The sequence below is a fragment of the Ciconia boyciana genome, chromosome 3, assembly GCF_034638445.1.
Source record: "Ciconia boyciana chromosome 3, ASM3463844v1, whole genome shotgun sequence".
In the NCBI taxonomy this organism is placed as follows: domain Eukaryota; kingdom Metazoa; phylum Chordata; class Aves; order Ciconiiformes; family Ciconiidae; genus Ciconia; species Ciconia boyciana.
This window is the reverse complement of record NC_132936.1, coordinates 127394406-127415161: the sequence shown is the minus strand read 5'-3', so window position 1 is coordinate 127415161 and position 20756 is coordinate 127394406. Positions and strand designations below refer to the sequence as shown.

Genomic DNA, 20756 nt, shown 5'->3' with positions numbered 1-20756 from the left:
CGGCTGCTGCGGAGCAACCCCTGCTACGGAAAGAGCAGAAATCCCCTCGAAGGGAGAAGGGGCGGCTGGGAAGGGCCGAGCCACGGCAGGGTGGCTCCATCCCTCCCGGGACCCCCCGACAGACTCCTGTTTCCCCGTCCTTGCGACAGGAGCCACGGGTTTCTCGGCAAACGGCCGGGACAGACGGAAGCCTGCTGTCTGGGAGAAGGGGATTTTGAAGCGCCCGCTGTTCCTGTTTGGGCTGCGCTTGCGATTCTCGACGGGGATGTCTCGCAGCGTGAAATCCCTCAGCCTGCTGTGTAGCAGGGGCCCAGACCATCCATAGGGCTGCCCATCACCAAAGCCACAACAAATGGGGAAAAAGGGGGAAAAAAAAGGCCACGTGAGGCCGGCTGCACCCTCGCCGTTTGGTGCTGGTGCAGCCTGGACAGCGGGAAGCCAACGCCACGCGGGGTGGCACAAGGGAGCTCACCTGTGCTCACCGTGTGCCCCCACACCTCGGCACCGTCCGCCCCGGCCACGCTCTGTTAGCCCTGGGGGGGTCAGGGGCTGCCCCTTACCTGTGAGCCGTGGGGAGCTCAAATACCAAAGCCTCCCAATACAGAAAAACTAGTTACAGCATTTAATTACAACCCCTCATGACTTCAGCCCAGGAAAGAGCTCCGGGGAAGAGCCAGACTCCGCCATGAAAATCATGCAGGAGGAAATGAAACAGATGACTTTTTATTAAAATATACCCTCTCTGTCCTTTTCTCGGAGCCCATTTACACGCCGCTCAGCGCAGGCTCCCCCTTTCACAGCACCGCTTCGGAGTCCTCCACGCAGCTACCGGCACGCAGCAGCCCCGGCGCGAGCGAGCCGCCGGCGGGCAAGGTGCTGGCCTGGGTCCATGCCAAGCCCCCTGTGGCCACCCCCTGGGGCAGCAGCGGGACGTAGGCCTCCTCCGCGGGGCCGCTGAGCTGCTCCTCCAGGACGTACCTCGTCCCCCATTGTTCGTTGTGGTGGACATCCACGGCCACCTGTGCCGCCTTCGCTCGGGGGGAGCAGGGCTTGGCAACGTCCTCGGGGTCCAAATCAGAGTCCGCTTGGGGGAAGCCCGAATCCTGGGTGGAGTCCGGGCTCTCCTCGGGCAGGCTGGTGTTGATGTAGATGACGTCCCCGGATCCCCTGATGGCGGGCAGGTTTTCTAGCAGCTTCTCCAGATGGACCTTCAGCTGCGAGAACGTTGGGCGGGCGGCAGGGTCAGCTCTCCAGCACGCAGACATTATTTCGTACCTGGAAATTGGGAGAGGAGCGTGGTTATCATGGAGGATGGTGCCAGGCGCTGGGCTACAGGCTGCAGGGGGGTTAATTCCCTCCTTCTCTCCAAACTGGGCAAGCCCTGAGCTGCTTTGCATTAAAACAAAGCAAAACCAACTCTCTCTGCTTAGGCTGTTTGCCCAACGGCAGGGATTTATCAGCCCAAGCTGCTGGTAGAAGTCTCTTCCAGCGCCTGGCACTTGCTGAGGGTTGGGCAGAGGTAGCCGGCTGCAGCCCTGTGATCAGCCCCCCGGGACCACCCCAGTTCTGCTCCCGGGACACCGAGTCCTTCTCTTGTCCTTCCCGCAGGTGCCTGTTCCCGGGTGGGATGTCAGGGCACACTGGGAACTCCCAGCACGTCGCTGCTGGGCACACGCCATCCCCGCTGCCCTCCAGCAGGCTGCATCCTATAAAAGGTTTCTTTGCCGCATCCTTCAGGGACAGGCGTCGGAGAGGGGCCTTGTAGGAACCCTTGTGTGACTCCGAGCAGCTTTGCTAGTTTAACCGGTTTTGTATTTGCAGCTCTTAGCCACGGGAAGGTTAAACATTTTCAGCTGCAACGGCACTGGAGAAAAACTCAGGAAGAAAACTCAGGGAAAAAACCCTCGCTGAGCTGCTCAGAAATGCAAAGTTTTGAGGTTTCCACATTTTCCCTTTCCAGATTCATAGACTTTAGGCACTGAAGGGCCCTGAGTAACTAGAGAGTTTTGTGGGGCAGAGAAGAGCATCACCAGCCAAGAGCTTCTGGCTTAATTAAAAAAAAACCCTAATAAAAAACCACTAAGAAGTCTGATTCCTCCACCACAAACTGCAGAGGGCACTGCTCCTGTCCCCAGCGAGGTGACTCCGGCACTTCCCACCCGCCCCACGCCCACAGCCCAGCTCGACAGCCCTCCGTGCCAGCCCTGCAAACCCATCGCTTTCTCCTGGGTATTCGTCGCGATTTCTGTCTGCCTGGAGTAAAGCAGATGCTTTTTCTTCCCTGGGTGATACGCCGCTCTGCTCTGGGATCTGGCTTTTATTAGGCACATCAAAACTCAGGACATTATGCAAATATTAAGGGTTTTGAAGTTTTTGTTTCTGTGATACTTCAGTTTAAAATTTGACCCACACCGTTATTCTGGCCAGCTTTCCTCTGACAGCAAACCTGCGTGTGCGTTCTTGTAAGCTCCCTGCCTGTCAACCCCACAAGGAAGAAAAGGTTAAATCCTTGCCATTTTTTTTTTTAAATCCAGTCTTTAATAACTGTTGTTTCTGGGGACTGTGGGAGAAATGGCGGGGGTGAGACGGAAGGTGAGTCCCTCTCCGGTACAGAGCTGTCTCACTCCGCTCGGAGAGGCAGGTTTGCAGCAGGTGGGAGCGCGGGCATGCCGGAACGGTCTTTGATTGCCCTGTGATGCACAGCTTTGCAGGCTTTCGGCCACATTTAGTGCTAAGCCACAAATCCACAGCACAAGTAGTTGTTGTGTCCTTAAAGAAAGGACATCAGCAACTGCGAGCCACAAAGCACAAGGAGTAGCACCCCACAGAAACCACCTGAGCTAAGGGCAAGCGATGCACAGGTTGTTTGCAGACAGACAGAGAGCAAACGGGCTGTGCCACAGCCCAGAAACAGGGTTACAATACTCACAGCTCATCCAAGCAGTCCTCGGGCTTTTTCAGGCGCTGCCCGTGGAAGAGGTACTCATAGATCTCGTGGTTCTGCACTCCTGGGTAGGGCGTCATCCCTCGGGTCGCTATCTCCCACATGGTAACGCCAAATGCCCACTGCGAGGACAAAGGGAAAGCGCGCTGAAAGGACATTCCCAGGAGGAATGAATGAGTCTTTTCACGGGGAAAGGTCACTGCCCAGCGTCCACTGGGCCCCTGCACAATGCTAAGAGTTGTCGCTCCAGTCCTGCCCTCCCCAAAATTGGAAATAATAAGCAATGCCGCAGAAGAGGCGAGCGGCCCACTCAGTAAACCTATTCCAGGACACTGGGCAGGCAGCGAAAGGTCAGCGCGTCCTGTTACCGACAGCCTCCCGCTCCTCTGGCTTTGCACTTCCAGGGTAAAAAACAACCGTAACGAAGCGCGGCAAGGGAGGACGACTCAACCCAGGGATCGCTCCCCAGCTCTTGCCTCCTGCCGCCTGGCTGCCCAGCCATGTGGACCTACCACATCGCTCTTGGTGGTGTAGACGCGGTCAGCCAGGGACTCGATGGCAATCCACTTCACTGGCATCTTTGCTATTCGGCCCTGACGGTAGTAATCGCCGCTGTAAATCTTCTTCGACAAACCGAAGTCTGCCACGCACACTATCATGTCGTCCCGTAACCTGTCAGGCGGGAACAGGGATGACAAGATAGAAAAGCTTGACGTGCCAAATTCTGAAGCGGAAACCTGAGGCTGAGCTCTTTTCCCAGGTCTCTCAAGACCGAGGGAGGTTTTATTGAAGGAAGCCAAGTTGTGCTGTAAAACCACAGGGCTTCCACTGGTGTTCATCTATCCAGGATGAAGCAGAGGAAAACAAACTCACATGCAGTTTCGAGCCGCCAAATCCCTGTGGAGAAAGTGCCGACTGCTCAGGTACTCCATCCCCAGGGCGATATCGACCATGAACTTCACCAGCGTCTGCAGGGGCACAAACTGGGAAGGGAAGGTGCGGGTTAGACAGTGCAAGCCCTTTGGGAAGCGCGTTTGGTTTGATCTGAAAGGCTTCCCTGTCCAGGGCTGCCGGCTGAAATCCTAGCGGTCTCACTGGCCTTGGAGAGCACCAGGAGCCCACAGCAGCAGCCACTGTGGCCTCTCTCATCCCCGTTGGGCTAACGACCTCAGATTGTAAGATGTATTGAATCACAAGCCTGCAGGAGCTGCAGATGTGGGGACAGTTGTTTTAGAAATAACCCCAAGCATTGTCGGCCACGTTGTGCCACTGGCCAGAAGAGCCCGTCCCGGCAAACCACATCTCGCTGTGGTTTGCTGTAGCAGTGGCTACCCTTCCCACCCCCGCCTCCTCCTTCCATGTCTCTGGAGTGCAGCCTGCAACTAGACATTGCTTCCTTCTTGCCCTTCCCACTGGTTGCCTTCAGATCACGTATTTTTGGCTAGAAAGCAGCCTGGTGTCTGCAGAAAAGGACCCTGGTGTAGAGCAAGTTGACCAGGGTTCAGCAGTGCGCCTTTGTGCCAGCGAAGGCCAACCTCGTAGCAGGCTGCATTAGCAAGATTGGAGCCAGCAGCTCAAGAGAAACTATTCGTCCCCGTAATTTGGCACTGGTGAGGCCACATCTGGATGCTGTGTCCCATTTGGGGCTCCTCAGTCGGAGAAAGACATCTTGGAGCAAGCCCAGAGGAGACCACTAAGATGAGGCTGGAGGAGACAGTGTACAAGGAGAAGCTGAAATAACCGGGCTTGTTCAGCCTGGAGGAGGGAAGACGAGAATCCCACAGGCTTTTGTGGAGCTGGATCCCGCCGCTGCCACCTGACAACGGCAGGAAGCAGGACTACAACCATGTCCTCCTGATGTCCTCGAAAAACAAAGGCAGGTTTGTCCCCAAAAGAGGCACGGTCGCACCTTGCTCCTCACAGACGCAGAGCCCTCTGCTCCCTGCGCTCGTTACCTGGGGAGCCATCTCCAGCCGCGAGCGAAGCAGGAAGCTGTGCAGGTCGCCATATTTCATGAATGGGAGAATCACCATGGGCTTGGGGATCTGCTGGGAGCTCAGCTCGATGCACACGCCTGGAAAACACAGACAGGTTGCACGGCCCCGTGGGCAAAGGCACCACACTCCCCCCACAGACATCTGTGTGGGACCCGAGCACTCCCCGGTCCAGCTCCCCAGCCCAAATCCCAGCTGGAGGGGGGGAGGAACAGCCATACCTAGGAGCTTGATGACATTGGGATGGTCGAAGTCCTTCATGCACGCTGCTTCGCTGAGGAACTCTTCTATCTCCTTTTGGGAAAAGTTATCCACTGGGAAGCAGAGAAGAAGGAGGAGGTTGAAAACCCCAAGAGCTTTAACACCCCAAATCACTGCTGCCACCTCCCTTCACAGCACAGCTCCTGCGTGGGTCAGCGGGAAGGGACCACCGGTATGTCTGCCATCCTTGGCTGTCCGATACTAGTGTCCCTTCCTGACTGGCACCAGGAGCTGCGGCAGAGAGGCCAGCATCCCCACAAAACGGTGCCAGGATGCAGAGAGAGCACCACCTGAGGTGGGTAGCAGGAGCGCTGGCACCCACTGGGACAAACAACATCAAGTTCTGCAAGGCCAGGGTGATGACTTACGCTTCATGGTCTTCACAGCCACCTTCTGCGGGGTGCCTTCGGGCTGGGTGAGACGCCCCTCCATCACTGACCCAAACTCCCCTGCACCATGGGAAAGAAGCAAGCACTTTATCCACAGCCCGAAGCACCACCTTTCAGGACACCACTATGTCCTCGAAGATCTGAAATGCTCTAAGATGGAGAGTCCTCAAAGGTCTACAGGGGTGAGGCTTGTGTCTCATCAGTGGCAGAAGGAGGACATGAACCCAGGGGTCCTGGCACTTGACCCACCACCTCCCCACATCCCCTGGGCCTGGAGCTGGGGGATGATGTAGGTAGCAGCGGCAGCCCCTGCCCCATATGTCCATCCCCAGCTCTCCAGCTGCAGCACTCACCTTCTCCCAGGACCTTCCCCAGGCTGAGGGTGTTTCTGTCCACGACTACATCCTGCAGCTTCTGCTGGAGCTCGCTGCTGACGCCCAGGCTGCCCACTGCAGGAGAGGGGAACAGAAGCTCAGGTCACCTCCCACCTGCAGACATATCGCTGCTGCGATATCCCCGTCGACCTCCTTGCAGAGGGATTAAAAAAAATATACTTACGCGTAAGTTCAACGGCTCTCCGGCAGTAGGACTTCTTGGCCGTGTATTTCACCACCAGCTCCGAGTCGTCCCTGCTGAAAGCGTTCCTGCCGGGACAGAAACAGATCCTGCTGGGCCACGTGTGGCTGCTTCTCCTCCGATGAAGGAACCGATGCAGGGGCGGGCGACCACAGCGCTAGCAGGGGTATCGGTAGTAAAGGAGGAAATATGCACATCCATGCTAATCTTTTTCATTTCCCGTTTACCGGATCAGTGCCATCGCTTACAGCGACCGAGCAAAGCAGCCACTTGATAAACAAGGCTGATCTGTCAAGGAGTGAGTCACAGAGGTTTTTGGGGGAGGAAATGGGATATTCATTTCCTACTCGGAGAGCAGTCTGTATGGGTAGGAATATAGTGCCCAGATCTACCACCTCCTAAAGCAATCTCTTCTCTTGCCCGAGGCACAACTCCAGCCTGTCAATGCTCTCTGTTAACATGTGCAACCCATCCCTTAGCCAAAAATAAACTAAAGGGAGCTTCACACCACGGCCCCAAAACGGTGGGGATGGGCGTGCTGCCGGGAGATGCCGTGCAACCCCTCTGGTACGGGGCCGTGCAGAGGTCCAGCGCTGGGAAACAAAACCACAGCAGATGCTCAAGAGCTCCCAGGGAGCTAGCATTGCAAGGAAAGAGTGACAACGCTACACCGGTTAGGAAAGGGATCCTTACATACCACCAGTTTCCAAACTGGGATGGGGGGGATGCCGTGGGAGATCAGAGTAGGTGGGATTCCTTCACCAGCTCAATAAACTCCCTTACTGGAATGATGCTCCTCCAAAGGAGTTCATTATATCACATTTCCAGTTTGGCAGTGGACGCCCAAGTGATGGCGCTTATAAGCAAAGCTGCTAGCACCACAATTGTTTAACAAAACCAGTAGCACAGGGCAGTTAAATGCCACTTAGAAAGTCACGAGGGTGAGTGCGTAGCGTTGGCTTATTGTAGCAGAAAACAGTCCTCTGTCCACATCATTAAAACACCGCTTACACAGCCCAGCGGCAGTCTCTCTGCACGGTAGGGCTGGTGCCATACTTCGCCACGGGACCAAGACAGACGTGGCGTGTGACGAGGCAGGAGGGGTTTCTCTAGCCCACAGGGCACAGGATATTAGACATCACTGCTCTCTCACCTCTGTGTCAAAATGCCGAGGCCACCCTCCCATATCAAGTTGCACAAGTTTACTTCCCTTTAAAAATAGGAATAGTGAGCGAAAGGTGAACTGTTGGGCTAAGGAAGGGAGGGGAAGTACCATCGCTGAGTAAAAATACACTCAGTCCCTCACAATGGGCATAAAAAAAAATGCCATTTGTGGGGATGACGTCAGTACCGGAGGCAGAAGTCTCCCCGCGTCCAACGTGGGCTGCTGGCCACCCGTGCCCCATGTGCCTGCGACCTGCCCAGCTCAGGACAGCTCTGCAAACTGTTTTCCCTTCGGCTTACCCATATTTTGTTTCCACACATCTTTTCTGGATGACCACGGACAAGCAGAGGATCAGTCCAACGGCAATCGTCCCGCAGATAAAGCCCAGGGCTACGATAAAGGAGTCTGTGTTCCCAGAGGCTGGAGTCGAAGAGGGGTTTGAGGTTATTAATCCTAAGAAAATATCCCATTAATGGAGCCGGTGAAGGAGTCAGCCTGCAGCACCCAGGGGTTGGGGAAGGATTTCCCAGGGGCTGAAACCAAACCCAGTAAAGCCCAAAGGGTTACAGGGGAGAAGAGGGCAGGAGGACCAAGGTTGCACGTGGAGAGCAAGTCTCTCCTGGCTACCAAAGCACGCTGAAGATCCCAGATTCTTGTCCGATAGCCTGGCCGTCGGGGAAAGCGTCTGAAGGATGGAGGGATGCCAAATGGCCATGGCTGGGCAAGGAAAGCATGCCCTGTGTGCTTCCCCATCACCCTCTCCTGCACTCACGCCGCGTGGGCAGGGACGGGCACCTCCTTACCACTGCCAGGGATGAAGACCTCCACCGGGCTGCTGAAAGGTCCCACTCCTCCCTTGGTGATGGCAGCCACACGGACGGAGCAAGTGGCATTGGTGGCCACCACGGGCAGGATGGCCACACTGGCGTTCTGCCGGGCTTCAGCGGAGACATTCTGCTGGAGAGAGGAAGGGAAGAAAAGCCTGGGCTGGGGGAGGCAGCGGCCTGTCCCTACAGCAGTAGGGAAACCTGGAGATTTATTGAGAATTGTCCCCTTGTCAAACTTCTGTGCTGCTTTGCTTTCACAAGCCCAGAGGAAATGCAGCACCAAGCTATTTATGGAGAATAATAGCCCTGCCTGCAAGAGCTGGATGGGATCTGGAAAGGGGCTGAGCAGCGTTTCCTGTTCAAACCTCGTGCCGCTGTCGCTCCTTGCTTGTCAACAGCAGCGGGACCAGCAGCCTGAGCCGGAAAAGAGGCAGGAAAGCGATCTTGGAAGGAAGGGGGAAAGGCATTTCATGAGATGGCGGTAACAGGGATTTTGACCCCCAGCCTTCATTGCGGTTGGCTTGGCCAGCGGAGGCTCGCACCCCACTTCGCTGCCGGCCAGGGATGCCTGTGGCTCGTGCCGGGCAGCCCCGCGAGCCTCGGCACCCGCAGAGCCTCAGTGCTTGCCACCGCCGCTCCTTCACAGAGCATCTCCGACCGCTTTCAGCCGCAGCGCTCCTGGTTTGATTGTTCAAGTGCCCTGCCACAGAAAGCAGATCTTAGGGCAGATAATTTCTGACTGTGGTTTTGTGTCAAGCTAATAATATTTCCAGTTTTAAGGGCGTGTTTCCTTGCCTGGTAACACAGCAGGAGTCAGCGTGCCCCGTGGCACAGACCTTTTTCCTCGGTAAAAACAGAAGCGAGTCTTTCCCTGCAAATTCCCTGTCATTTCCTGGTCTTCTTCAGCTGCGAAAGTGCTGCTGCTGCTCTCTGCCGACCCCCGGCTGCAAAACAGTTGCCCAGTGGCGTCCAAAACATCTGGCGGGCTGCTGCGGCTGGCAGAGCCCAGCTCTTTACCCTGGCTGAATGTCACGCGGCGGAGCAAAAGCAGCAGCCGAGTGGGATCGGTGGGCAAGGAGGAGGAAATCGGAGCTGCTCAGAGGGAACCGGTTTCTGTTCACGGTCATAAAAAAGCCACAGAAATGGATGTGAAACACATCCCAGTCCCAGGAGCGTGTCTGTGCCATCAGGCAGTGGCGTGAGCTCATACCCCCTGCTGCCTCCACTCCCGCACTCCTGCTCTCCTCCCGCCTCGCGTTCACAGCATCCTTTGGCAGAAACGCACACGAGATCCTTTCCCTACCGCCAGCCTAAAAATGCACCGGGATCCTTTCATATCGCAGAGGGCTCTGCTGTGTCACCTGAGGACAGAGCCCGACTGATACCAAGCAGACTGTGGAGAGCATGAGCACGCTGGCAAAGCAGACAGCTGTTCTGGCAGGACGGAACTGCCAAAGTTAATGGTTTTTTATGAGTCTTGTGGTAGTTGAGGAATTTCTTCACGTCCCAGCTCCGGCAGCCTTGGCTCAAACAAGAACCGCTGGTTTAAGGATAAAATAAACCAACTTTTTTGAAGTTTTAAAAATAGTTTTTAAGCTGGTTGTGGAGAAGAGTCCTGCAGGTGGCCCTGCTGACACAGAAATACAGGACTCCCCCCACCTTTATCGTGTTGGGGCTGTTAAACCGATGGTTATTTTGGGGCATTTCATATTTAGCCTGTCCAGGGCCAGAACTCAGAGACTTTATTTCTGAGAAATCCAAGCTCCACTCAACAGCAAGCAGGTTGCTCTTGCCCTTCAGACTGTCTGTCCGTCAGCTCAGGAGACCCTTGGGCGTGCGTGGGAGAACCGGGCAGCGCACCAGCCCGTGGTGCTCTGCAGAAAGGTTACGGCACAGGCTCAAGCCGTTCCCGTGCCTTTTAATTCCGCGACAGCCCTTATAAAACGACGTGCTGGCCCCTGCCCTTGGCTGGCTCTGACATGTGTTTTTGCCTTCCATAAAACCTGGAGGCTGATGAAACAAATCAGCAACAAACACAACTGCTTCCTTCGGTCTCCGAAGAGCCACGGTCCCTCGCACAGCTACCTCCCACCCGAACTCGCTCCCCACTAGAGGGGTTTTTTGAGCCTCCTGAAAGCCAGCATTAAAGAGAACAGTTACTGACCAGGAACCCAAGCAGAAATTTCACCCCATAAGCATTTGACTGGGGAAATTTATAAAGAACAACAACAACAACAACAAAAGATAGTCTCCCAGGGCTTAAAGGGCAAGTCCTGTTTTTTGCTTTCTGCTGGAGAGACAACAAATATGTCAGCATTTTTTTTTTCCATGCTAGTCACAAGACCATAATATTGTTTCCCTAACTTCGTTCGGTCTGGATTTATACATGCTCTTTTTCATAGGCACAAAAGGAGAACAGAAAATGCAGCATCCTACAAAAAATAGGGTGTGAGTCATTTTTTCCACACCGGGTTCAGGCTGTCAGTGCCTCTCTGTGCTTTCAGCCTGGGACAGAGGAAGACCAAACCACAGCACAGAAGCGACAGCTGGATACATCTGTGCAATTATCCAGAGGCTCCCCGACCACTGGCAGAGCCTGGATGGGATGCTCCTTTGCCCAGTAGCTGAGATGAGCCAGGACTGCCCGAGAGGTCAGGCCAACCTCACCCAAGCAAATTCCTGAAGGCTACTTCCCAAACCCTGGGAAAGGCAAGCAAGGTTGTGCCAGATGACTTCATACGCTCATGGGCAGGTCCCCGGCCCGAAAATGCTCCTTGAGCCATGAAACGTTGTGCCATGGGTTTGCAGATGAGTTAATGCACAGAATAAATCCCATCTGAGTAAGGAACTACTCAAAACCCAGGGAACAAATTCTCCCCAACACCTTACGATTGACTCCATGGCTGAAAGTGCCCAGAGATGCTGCCAAACCTTGACTGCCACTCCAAAGCCAATAGCAGAGATTGTCAACACCGGGAAGAGTATCTCACTACTGTTTTAGAGAATAGGAGCCATGGTAGCAAACCCCTTGTCTCCTTCATGCAGAACTGCTTCTTCGCAATACTACTGACGTAGGGCATCACCATGAGTTACATAAACACGCGAGAGATCACTTGTATTAAAAAAGCCCAGATGAAAGCACAAGATGGCAGACAAAGGAGCTCAGAAAGAATACGTGGAAGCACCAAGGCCAAACTGGACATCCCTGCTTAACGGCTGCCGGGATTTTTTCTAGGCTTTAGCCATTCTTCCCCATTTCCCTGGTGACTTACCAATCCCTTGGAGCTCTGCCACCTGTACCAGATGCGATAGCCCTGCAGTTCCCCGTGGATCCTCTCCAGGGGCGGCTTCACCCATCGGATCTCCAGGGAGGAGCTGGATTCATTGAATGACACCGTGACGTTCATCGGCGGGGTGGTTGGAGCTGCAGGAATCAAAGAGGAAGAAGGTGAGGGGAGCCGGGTGGATGGGTGCAGGGACATGGTAGGCTGATGGAAAATGAGCTGTAGCTCAACTAGAAAGCACACAGTATTTCCTCCAGCCTTGAACATTTCCAGCAGGTGACCACCTGTGGGTAAATTTCCTTTCCCCAATCAACAGAGTCGAGATGTCCCACCCCGTAAGCAACCATGACTCTGGACCAGCATCTCATCCAGAGAGTCCTGCACAAAGCAAAGCTGCGCGACCGAGGCAGGGAAACCCTTTTCAGTCTTCGCTACTCATTTCCTACCTCCCTCAGTGGTGCTGGCAGTTATCCAGGGGCTAAACGCCGACCAGCCGACTTCATTCCCGCAGGAAACGCGGATGTTATAGTCCACCATGGGCCCCAGCTGCTGGATGTGATACACATGGGGAGGCACCGAGGTGTTGAAGAGCCGAAGTGAGACGTTGCTTCGTGGAACAGCTTCCTTGACCTTAATTGAAAAATCAGTCCACAAACAGGGATTAGTCAGCAGCAACCTGCAGGGTGAGACGTGCGGCAGGAATTTTACATCTGTAAACAGGATCCAGAGCCCTGCCTCCCATCCAAACACCGGCAGGGCCTTGTTCCTGCATGCTGGCTCGTCCCTGCCGAGCAGAAAGCTGACAGCAGGCCATTTGCGGGGCCCAGGGCAAGGGCTCCGACATAGGCGGAGAAGAAAGAGTTGCGGTGGGGACATGGCAGAGATGTGTGAAATCGCCATCACTGCAGAAAGGAGGGAGGGAGGATTTGCTCTTTCCTGTGGCATGGAGCAAAAGGAGCACCCAATAACATTACCAGGCAGCAAGTCCCAAACAAACAAAGGAAAGTCCTTTTTCGTGCAACGCATCATTAGACCGCAGGACTTATTGCCATCAGATGTTGTGGGACTAATCACAGACCTCGTCAGACTCCATCATTACATTTAGCAGCAGGGATGAATTCAACGTACTAAAAATAAGCCACGCTTTTTACGCAAAGAGAAATTGCTCTCTCCCCAAAGGGCTGGCTGTTGAGCACCCATGTAGCTGCCCACACAGCCCTTGCAGCTCTCTGGAAAGTGGCTCATTTCATGAGAAGCACCACAAAAGTGGCCTGGGCCAGGACAGCGGAAGGAAAGAGGGAAGTGCAAGAACGAGGGACACCAGTGCAAGCGAGACAGTGGACTCAGAAGACAACCCCCAGGACGTGTTTCAGCATGAATCACAAGCAGAAAGTCATAGAGTCCTCTCAAAAGCCTCCGCGCATGGTTTTGGGGTGGCAGGAGATCTGCCTTTCTGCTTAAGCAACAAGAGTACTTCCCTGGGTAGCCCAGGATGCTCAGGATGGTCTCAGCATCAACACCAGCAGTATTTTTCAGCCAAAATGAAAGATAATAGCCTTCATCCTCATAAAGCTGAGAAGGTCCCCAAGACATCGCTAGATGCTTTGAGGAAGGTGAGCAGTGACCAGGTGAACGTGCAAGCCGCTCCTGAAAGCGCCACTGGGACTGGGTGTTCTCTTGAGCATCGAGCCCAGCTCAGCTATCTCGATCCTCAACTTGTCTTCTGGAGAGAGTCCATCAAAATAATGTATTTTTAAAAAAAAATCAGGCTTTTTGCAAACTTAAACAGTTTGAACTTGGCAGGTGTGACAGCAACACCTTCCCTTTTAAGCAGCAGCATGCTCAGAAATGAGTCACTTTGTCGGCAGGCCACGCTACCCAAGTGAGGTGATTATCAAAGGGGACAGGAGCAAAAAGGCTTAGTCACAGCTGTGTTTTTGCCAGAAATCATGTCTTGTTTTCCAGTTCGAAGGGCTATTTCCTAATGACAGACCGTGAACGTTAAGTCATAGGAAATTCCTTGGCTCTCCACCCCACCTCCCAGGCTCCAGCTGGAAAGCAGCAGTGGACGCAGCGCTAATATTAGCTCTGGTACCTTTCCTCCCTGTAACTCCTTTCACTTTTACCTGGCTTCAAACATCGCCTCTCTCCACGCAGTATCTCAGCCGGAGTATAGATTAGCCAGTATAAAAGACATCCACAAGAGAAGCAGCAATGGGCTTGAACTGTGAAACCCAGCAATGTCAAACAGATAGAGCAGGTGGAAACTACTTGCGGGGCTGTACCCATGGAGAAGGCATTCCCTGACTTGTCCAGGAGACAGGCAACCCCTCAGGTCCTTCCCAGTACTTGCAAGGAGCGGAGAGTCGAGAGAAACCGCCACCTCCAAACCCCAGCGGGAAGGCTGCTTGGTTGGGAAGTGTTTGACCAGGAGGTAAAAGTAGGGACAAGCACGTGCCTGCAGCAACTCAAGGCTCGCAAAGTCTCCCAAAGAGCTACTTGGAGCAGTTCTGGGCAACTCTCCATGAAGAGACATGACAACCTGACTGTCTCGCCCAAGGGGAGAGATTCTCGCAGCTCCCTCCTGCACGCTTCGCAGGCACGAGCCGGGATGAGCTCTTCCAGGCAGGCAACTCACCTGTTCCCATTGCCCCTTGTTTCTGCCCCCACTCAACCACACCGCTCCCGGGACTAAAGCCTGCTTCATGCTCTGTGCATCAGCTTCTCTGTGGGACCCCTTCCACCGGCTTTCCCCTCTCACAGCGGGCAGAGCAAAGCCGCTCTTTGTGAGCAGACACCACCAAGCTAGCTTCCAGCAGCTCCTTCCAAGCCTCCTGTCCACCTCGGCAGTGCTCCGGCTGCCCCAGGTCCCAGCGCCTGGGGACTCTGCTCGCTGCTCAACTTGGACTCCTCAACATCAAGCCACCACAAATTCCCCAGCCACCCGGACCGCAGGGCACGGGTGGAACAGCGTGCCAGCTTCTCCTTTCAAAGCCTTTGGGAAAGTCCAACTCGATTTGCCCAAACCAACGGCCTGGTTGAGTGCATGTGGTTCATGCCAGGCAACACTGATTTCCACCTGCCTCAGAGCATCCGTGTGAGGGGAGGCTGCAGGGGCAAAGGGGGGTTAGGGCTGCTTACCTGGACACTGCAGCTGTTCAAGGCAGAAAATGCATCAAAGCCCGGCACCCAGGATATCACGATACCGTGGGCCGTTCGGTTGAGGACATGCACGCTGGCGGGTGCCGATGGTATTCCTGCAGGGAAAAGGCAAGGGCAGTCAGCTGGAGGCCTAAGCCCAACCGTAGCACGTCTGCCTTCCCCCAGGCAGCTCCCGGGGCTCAGACCGACTGTGCATGAACCCCAGGTACTGCCCTGCCTACAGCCGCAGCGGCATCCTCTATCAGCATACCACGGATGTTTCAGACCACTGGACAGGGAAGCAGTAAAAAAAGTCATTTGTAGGACTATTTTGACCATGTTCTATATTTGCGAGCTCTTTGGGCTGCTTTAGAGGCAACAACATGTTTTGAGGAACACCTTCCTCACGTTGCTGGAGTGGCTCCCGTCAGGAATGTCAAGAATTTCCATCATTTCCTATGGAAAATTGCGAGCACCACCCTGGTTGTGAAGGAAGGAAAAGAGTGATACAGCCCTTCCGAAACCTTCTCTGGGGCTGACAGTTCTGCTTTCAAATGTGCTTTTTGGTGCTTCCTCCCATGGCAGTGATACTGGGATGACAGAACCGCACTGGGTGACCGTGCTACTATGTGCATCCCGCTTGATTTTAAATATAGGTTTAAAACGAGGAAAAATAAGTATGGGAGTCCTAAAAACATCTCCTTCAGCTCATGTAGAATGACTGCTGGGAAGGGTGGAGGTCAGGACAGCTCCTGCTTGGACACATGTAGTCAACAGGTAAAGCAAGCACCATGTTGCCGCTTACCTTTCACGTTGACCTGCCCCGGGTTGGACGCGGTCAGCCCTTTACTGTTGTGAGCCTCGCAGCTGAACAGCGCCGTTTCATTAAGACCTGCAGGGGGAAAAACAAGGACCTGTTCGCTGGACCTCCACAAAACACCCAAATCACACCAATTCTCCACCTGCCGCTCACAGAAAACCCTTGCGGCTTCCTTTCTTGTGCTGTTGCTTTATTTTTTTTTCCCAGCAACACAAAAAGACCTTTTATTTTGCACTCATCGCTTCCCTTCATGGCATTTCTGCACTGACTGCCCGGGCGTGAGCCCCGCAATCCAGCTCACCCATCTTCCACGCCACGAGCACGAGCGTGCCATCAGTGCGAGACGCGGCACAGCGGGCAGGACCGTACGTTTCTACGGCACCGTTGCACAACCTCCTGAGTAAGCATTTGTTTTGCGTCCAAAAAGGGAAAGGCGGAAAGCAGAAGAATCCACCACCACGGCTTGAATCAGATGACTTATTGCTTTTCGAAGATTGCTCAAATCTCCCAGCTGATAATGGAGAACGACTGCTTTTGGGGGCCACTGGAAATACCCGAGTGTGGATGGCTGCTTGTTTCCCCTGTGGTGTTGGCACGGCCTGTGTGAGATGACCCCAGGCAGCAACAGCGCTGAGGATTTTTGTCTCACGCAAAGGACTTTACTGGAGGTGCAGGGGTGTCCCTCCTGGGCACATTGCTTGCTGCTGCTGCAAGGCAAAGCGCTCGCCACGGCGTGCTGGACATGCCAAGCGTTTGCTCACATCAGCAGCAGTGCCTCTCAGTGCGACGGGGCTCCTGGGCCAGGAGGGGGACTGTTCAAAAGACCTGACCTAGCGTGTGCCAGCTGGATGCAAGAACATCCAAGAGGAATGAGTCACTTCTTCCGGCTTTCACTGCCCTTTAAAGCCTGCCTTTGGATGCCAAGACAAGTCAGTTATAGTCTGGCTGCTAATTAGCTAGTGGCCTTCCCCTCATGAGCAAATCAAGGAATCCCTCATCTCTTTTGCCTCTGTAGCAAAACCATGATGGGTTTTACGTTACATGAAGGACTTTTCTCCCTGTGCTCCACCAGCCTGGCATGGAGACACACTGCAGGGGCCAACCCAAGGTCTTCCAGAGACATTAAGAGGGGACTGCCAGCAAAGCAGCCCATAAGAGCGGCAGCGTACTTGTTGGCATGGCCACAGGCTAGAGGAAAAATATGCTTCTTGCTTAGGAAAGAGCGGTTTGAGTGTCCTGCCTCTTCTGAGGAAGAAATTTCTGGCAGCAGCCAGAGGGGGTCGGATGGGGTTTCCTGCCTCAGATCACCCCTGGCAGAGTGGTCCCCAGGGCTGCCAAACAAGCCGCACAGACGATGCTGGGCAGAGCCGTGCTCCCAGTGCTGAGGATGGAGCAGTAACAGGCTGGGACTCATTTTTGCAAACTGGTACCTCTGTGGTACCTCTTTTGCAAAGCCGGACCCCCGTCTCCCACTGTATACAATTTGACGACTGTATTTTATGCCAAACCTCCTGGGAAATTTACCTGTGCTGAGCTTTCTAGCCAAGCGTCAGCAATGCATAGTGCCACACGAAGACGAAGCAGGCTGCAATGGCCTTGTGACGGCACACGGGAACACAGCCCCCGCCTAACAGGAGGTGCGAGGCCAAGGGGACAGGCTGTGAGATGGCACAGGACACCTTCCCACCCTGCCCTTCCTGGTAGCCACACAGAGGTGTCCCAGCTGGCCGTGGCAAGGATGCTGCATGGCTCACCTGGCACGGTCAGGACTGACGGGGAGATGTGAGGCTTCTCATTGACTTGCATGTTGTTGCGAAACCAGTAGATCTCCACAGGCTCCGGCGGGCCCACGGCTTGGCACGTGAGGTTGAAAGGACTGTTCTTGGTGACATTCAGCTTCTCAGGCTGACGAATGAAGTGTGGGAGCCCTGCATGAATACAAGCAGAGAAGCAAGAGATTCAGAGAGCTTGGAAACACAGCCCTATCAACAACAAACTGTCCTGCCCGGGGCTGTGCCCTGCTCCAGCAACAAGCCCCTTCCCATCCAGGACTCCCCATTTCTGGAGGACAGCTTGCAGGTCCCAGGTCATAGAATCATAAAATCATTTAGGTTGGAAAAGACCTTTAAGATCATCAAGTCCAACTGTTAACCTAGCACTGCCAAGCCCACCACTACACCATGTCCCTAAGCACTGCATCCAAACAGCTTTTAAATACCTCCAGGGATGGTGACTCAACCCCTTCCCTGGGCAGCCTGGTCCAGTGCTGGACAACCCTTTTGGTGAAGACATTTTTCCTAATATCCAATCTAAACCTCCCCTGGAGCAACTTGAGGTCATTTCCTCCCGTCCTATGGCTTGTTACTTGGGAGAAGAGACCAACACCACCTCGCTACACCCTCCTTTCAGGCAGTTGTAGAGAGCAGTAAAGGCTGAGCTCCCCTCAGCCTCCTTTTCTCCAGTCTAAACAACCCCAGGTCCCTCAGCCGCTCCTCATCAGACTTGTGCTCCAGACCCTTCACCAGCTCCGTTGCCCTTCTCTGGACACGCTCCAGCACCTCAATGTCTCTCTTGTAGTGAGGGGCCCAAAACTGAACACAGCATTCGAGGTGCGGCCTCACCAATGCCAAGCACAGGGGGACAATCACTGCCCTAGTCCTGCTGGCCACACTATTTCTGATACAAGCCAGGATGCTGTTGGCCTTCTTGGCCACCTGGGCACACTGCTGGCTCACATTCAGCCGGCTGTCAACCAACACCCCCAGGTCCTTTTCTGCCAGGCAGCTTTCCAGCCACTCTTCCCCAAGCCTGTAGCGTTGCATGGGGTTGTTGTGACCCAAGTGCAGAACCTGGCACTGAGCCCTGTTGAACCCCATACAATTGGTCTCAGCCCATCGATCCAGCCTGTCCAGGTCCCTCTGTAGAGCCTTCCTACGCTCAAGCAGATCAACGCTCCCACCCAACTTGGTGTCGTAAGCCCCGGGGCTGTCACTGAGACAAGGCACAATACTCCACACCTCCGGCATGTCCGCCCTAGCCCTCCTCCAGCTCACCTTCCAGCTGCACCGAGATGGGATCTGACACCACCTCCGTGCCAGAGATGTTGAGTTTGCAGACGTAGGAGCCGTTATCCGAGCGCTGGGCGGCAAGGATACTGCCAGAGAAAACAGAGACCATGTCAGGGCTCTGGCGGGGAGCCTTGCCCTGCACACAGCTCCCGCAGGAGGGCACGGCAATACTGCCAGCCTGGGGGTGGATTTCAATCAGAACCAAACACTCTGCAGCACACACCAAGCAGAAGCTGGGCTTGCAAAGCCAGGCTTTGGGGGCTAGGGAGTGTCTGCCCATCCTAGTCCCAGTCCCAAGCTCCTGCTAGCCACCTGGCCTCCTGTCTGTCCCTGGGAGCCAACGCTCAGGGCACCCCTCCAGGAAGGACGGCACCCGTTACCTGAAGGTGGAGGTCATTGCCACCTCCTCCTCGTCGGAGATCTCAAAGTGGCTAGCGGCAATGCGGTCTGGCACGTGCAGCTCCCTCCCGTCCTTCCACAAGGAAATGCCCGGGGTGTCCGGCCTGAGCAGCAGCTGAGGTACTTTGATGGAGCAATTAAACGTGACATCCTTGTGCTCATTAATCACAATGTGTCGCACCGTAGGGTTAAACTTAATCTGTCCTAGAGAGCTGGCTGAGGGCTCCTGCCGCGGCTGCTCTGTGCTCTGGTGAGGCCAGTGACCGACAGTGGCCACGCTTCGCTCGGGGCGGCGGGACTCTGCCAACAGGTACGGCCTTGGATCTCGATTTCGGTCAGCATCATCTGCAAGAGAAGATCTCGGTTTTGCTACCACCAGCCAGCAAGCGCCCCCTCCCAAAACCCCGCAAAGCCCCACCGCTTCCATTAATAATTAAAGGCAGTTCATTTACAGATGCTTCAAAAATTCAAAATCTCTAGGAGACCTCTCATAAGAGCCCTGAGCAGGATACGCGGAGCCAGGGGCTGCCCCAAGACTGGCTACGTACAAGCAGCACCTCCAAAAAAAACCTTTTTAAAACAAACTGGAGCAGCCCAGGCTAAGGAAAGTGCTGGGCCGCTTCTGTTTCAGCAGGGGAGAGGCAGGAACTATTTCTGCTGCATCACACCCCTGGGACTGGAATATAAAAGGATCCCTGGGCAGGAGGAATTTGGGACTTTACTCCAGTAAACCCCTTTCGGGGGCCTCATCTCAAACATTTTCAGCTGGAGCACAGCAAGAGTCCCCGGAGGGGATTTCTCTGATTTTAGGCTCTTTGCTGGTGACGCTGCTCCCTTCCCAGGACAGGGTGGGCTGCTCTGAAAGAGGGAGATGCTCTCTGAGTCAACCACAAATGCTTTTGCTAAGCTAAGTGCCTCTACCGAGCTGCCTTCCTCAGGAAAACAGCTGCAGACAGATGAAGGAATGCCTTCAGACTGTGTAGGAGCCGGCTGCTCTTTCGTGTTGTTCTCCCAGGATCTCTTCCCAGACATTTTTCCCAAGGGAAGGCTATTTACCAGCTCTTTCTGAGGGCTTTGCATCCCCACCTACAAATCCCTTAACATACCCAGTCCTGTAACGGCATTTTCCCCCTCCCCCCAGCGCTTCCCACCCCAGCCACGAACAAGACGAAGAGCAGCTCCATATAAAGCAATTCCCCCCAAACAAAACTGTATATTTTTGAAGAGGTAAGATCTACAGAATATACCACGAGTAGATGCTTTTACTAGACTGTTTCTGAGCTTCCTGAGGCTTTCACAGGCACACAGAAATCCCAAGCGGAGGGGTAGAGGTCCCTTGCTGCTTTCAGCAAGCAAAGGCATTGTGCCAGACAGGAATTTCAGCTAAATTAATTTGTCTCTTCTGAAAAAAAACCTATTCACAATTTAAAAGGTAATATCGCAGGTAGAAAGCACAACCTTTTTATTTAACCGGAGTTCAGCTGAATTGGTTTTGAGGCAGGTCTTAGGCCTCAAACATCAAACAACAAGTTTTTAAAGCTACGTCATTACTATTGTAAGTAACGGGGCATGAGCCTAGTGTGCTTTCCCGAGAGCCAAGAAACACAACCTCATTTTGAGGCTGGTTATATTCCTTTGCTAAATTGCTCACTATTTTTAACCCTCGAGAAATGCTACTTCTAGACAGAAATTTGAGAAGGGTTTTTTAAGTTCTGCCCGCTCCGGTGGTGCAGAGAAAAGCGCAAGGCTCTCCCTGGCTCTCACACAAAACAATGGGTTTCCCTTTCAGAAAAAAAAAAACAAACCAGACCCTAAGCTTTTCCAACCTGCTTCCTAAGCTTTACCATCCCAACACAAACAAAGCCCATGTGACTGCTGCAAAACGCAG

At 54.1% G+C, this 20756-nt stretch overlaps 1 protein-coding gene across 4 annotated transcripts in view; it reads right to left on the bottom strand.

The window, feature by feature from the left end:
* Positions 1-701: 701 nt before the first annotated feature.
* MERTK (MER proto-oncogene, tyrosine kinase) overlaps positions 702-20756 on the bottom strand; it is a 28261-nt gene continuing 8206 nt past the window's right edge. For 2 of the 4 annotated variants that reach the window (XM_072857614.1, XM_072857610.1), the window contains exons 2-19: positions 18850-19213; positions 18455-18555; positions 17156-17329; positions 15387-15473; positions 14582-14697; positions 11887-12070; positions 11429-11580; positions 8133-8286; positions 7629-7782; positions 6147-6232; positions 5942-6037; positions 5568-5648; positions 5160-5252; positions 4900-5018; positions 3818-3927; positions 3457-3616; positions 2930-3066; positions 702-1275 (exon numbers count right to left, since the gene is read on the bottom strand). In XM_072857614.1, coding sequence (XP_072713715.1) covers positions 795-1275; positions 2930-3066; positions 3457-3616; positions 3818-3927; positions 4900-5018; positions 5160-5252; positions 5568-5648; positions 5942-6037; positions 6147-6232; positions 7629-7782; positions 8133-8286; positions 11429-11580; positions 11887-12070; positions 14582-14697; positions 15387-15473; positions 17156-17329; positions 18455-18555; positions 18850-19213 — 2849 coding nt within the window. In that variant the 3' untranslated portion in view covers positions 702-794. The remainder of the gene's footprint in view (positions 1276-2929; positions 3067-3456; positions 3617-3817; positions 3928-4899; positions 5019-5159; positions 5253-5567; positions 5649-5941; positions 6038-6146; positions 6233-7628; positions 7783-8132; positions 8287-11428; positions 11581-11886; positions 12071-14581; positions 14698-15386; positions 15474-17155; positions 17330-18454; positions 18556-18849; positions 19214-20756) is intronic. The other 2 variants (XM_072857612.1, XM_072857611.1) reach the window with 2 other exon arrangements.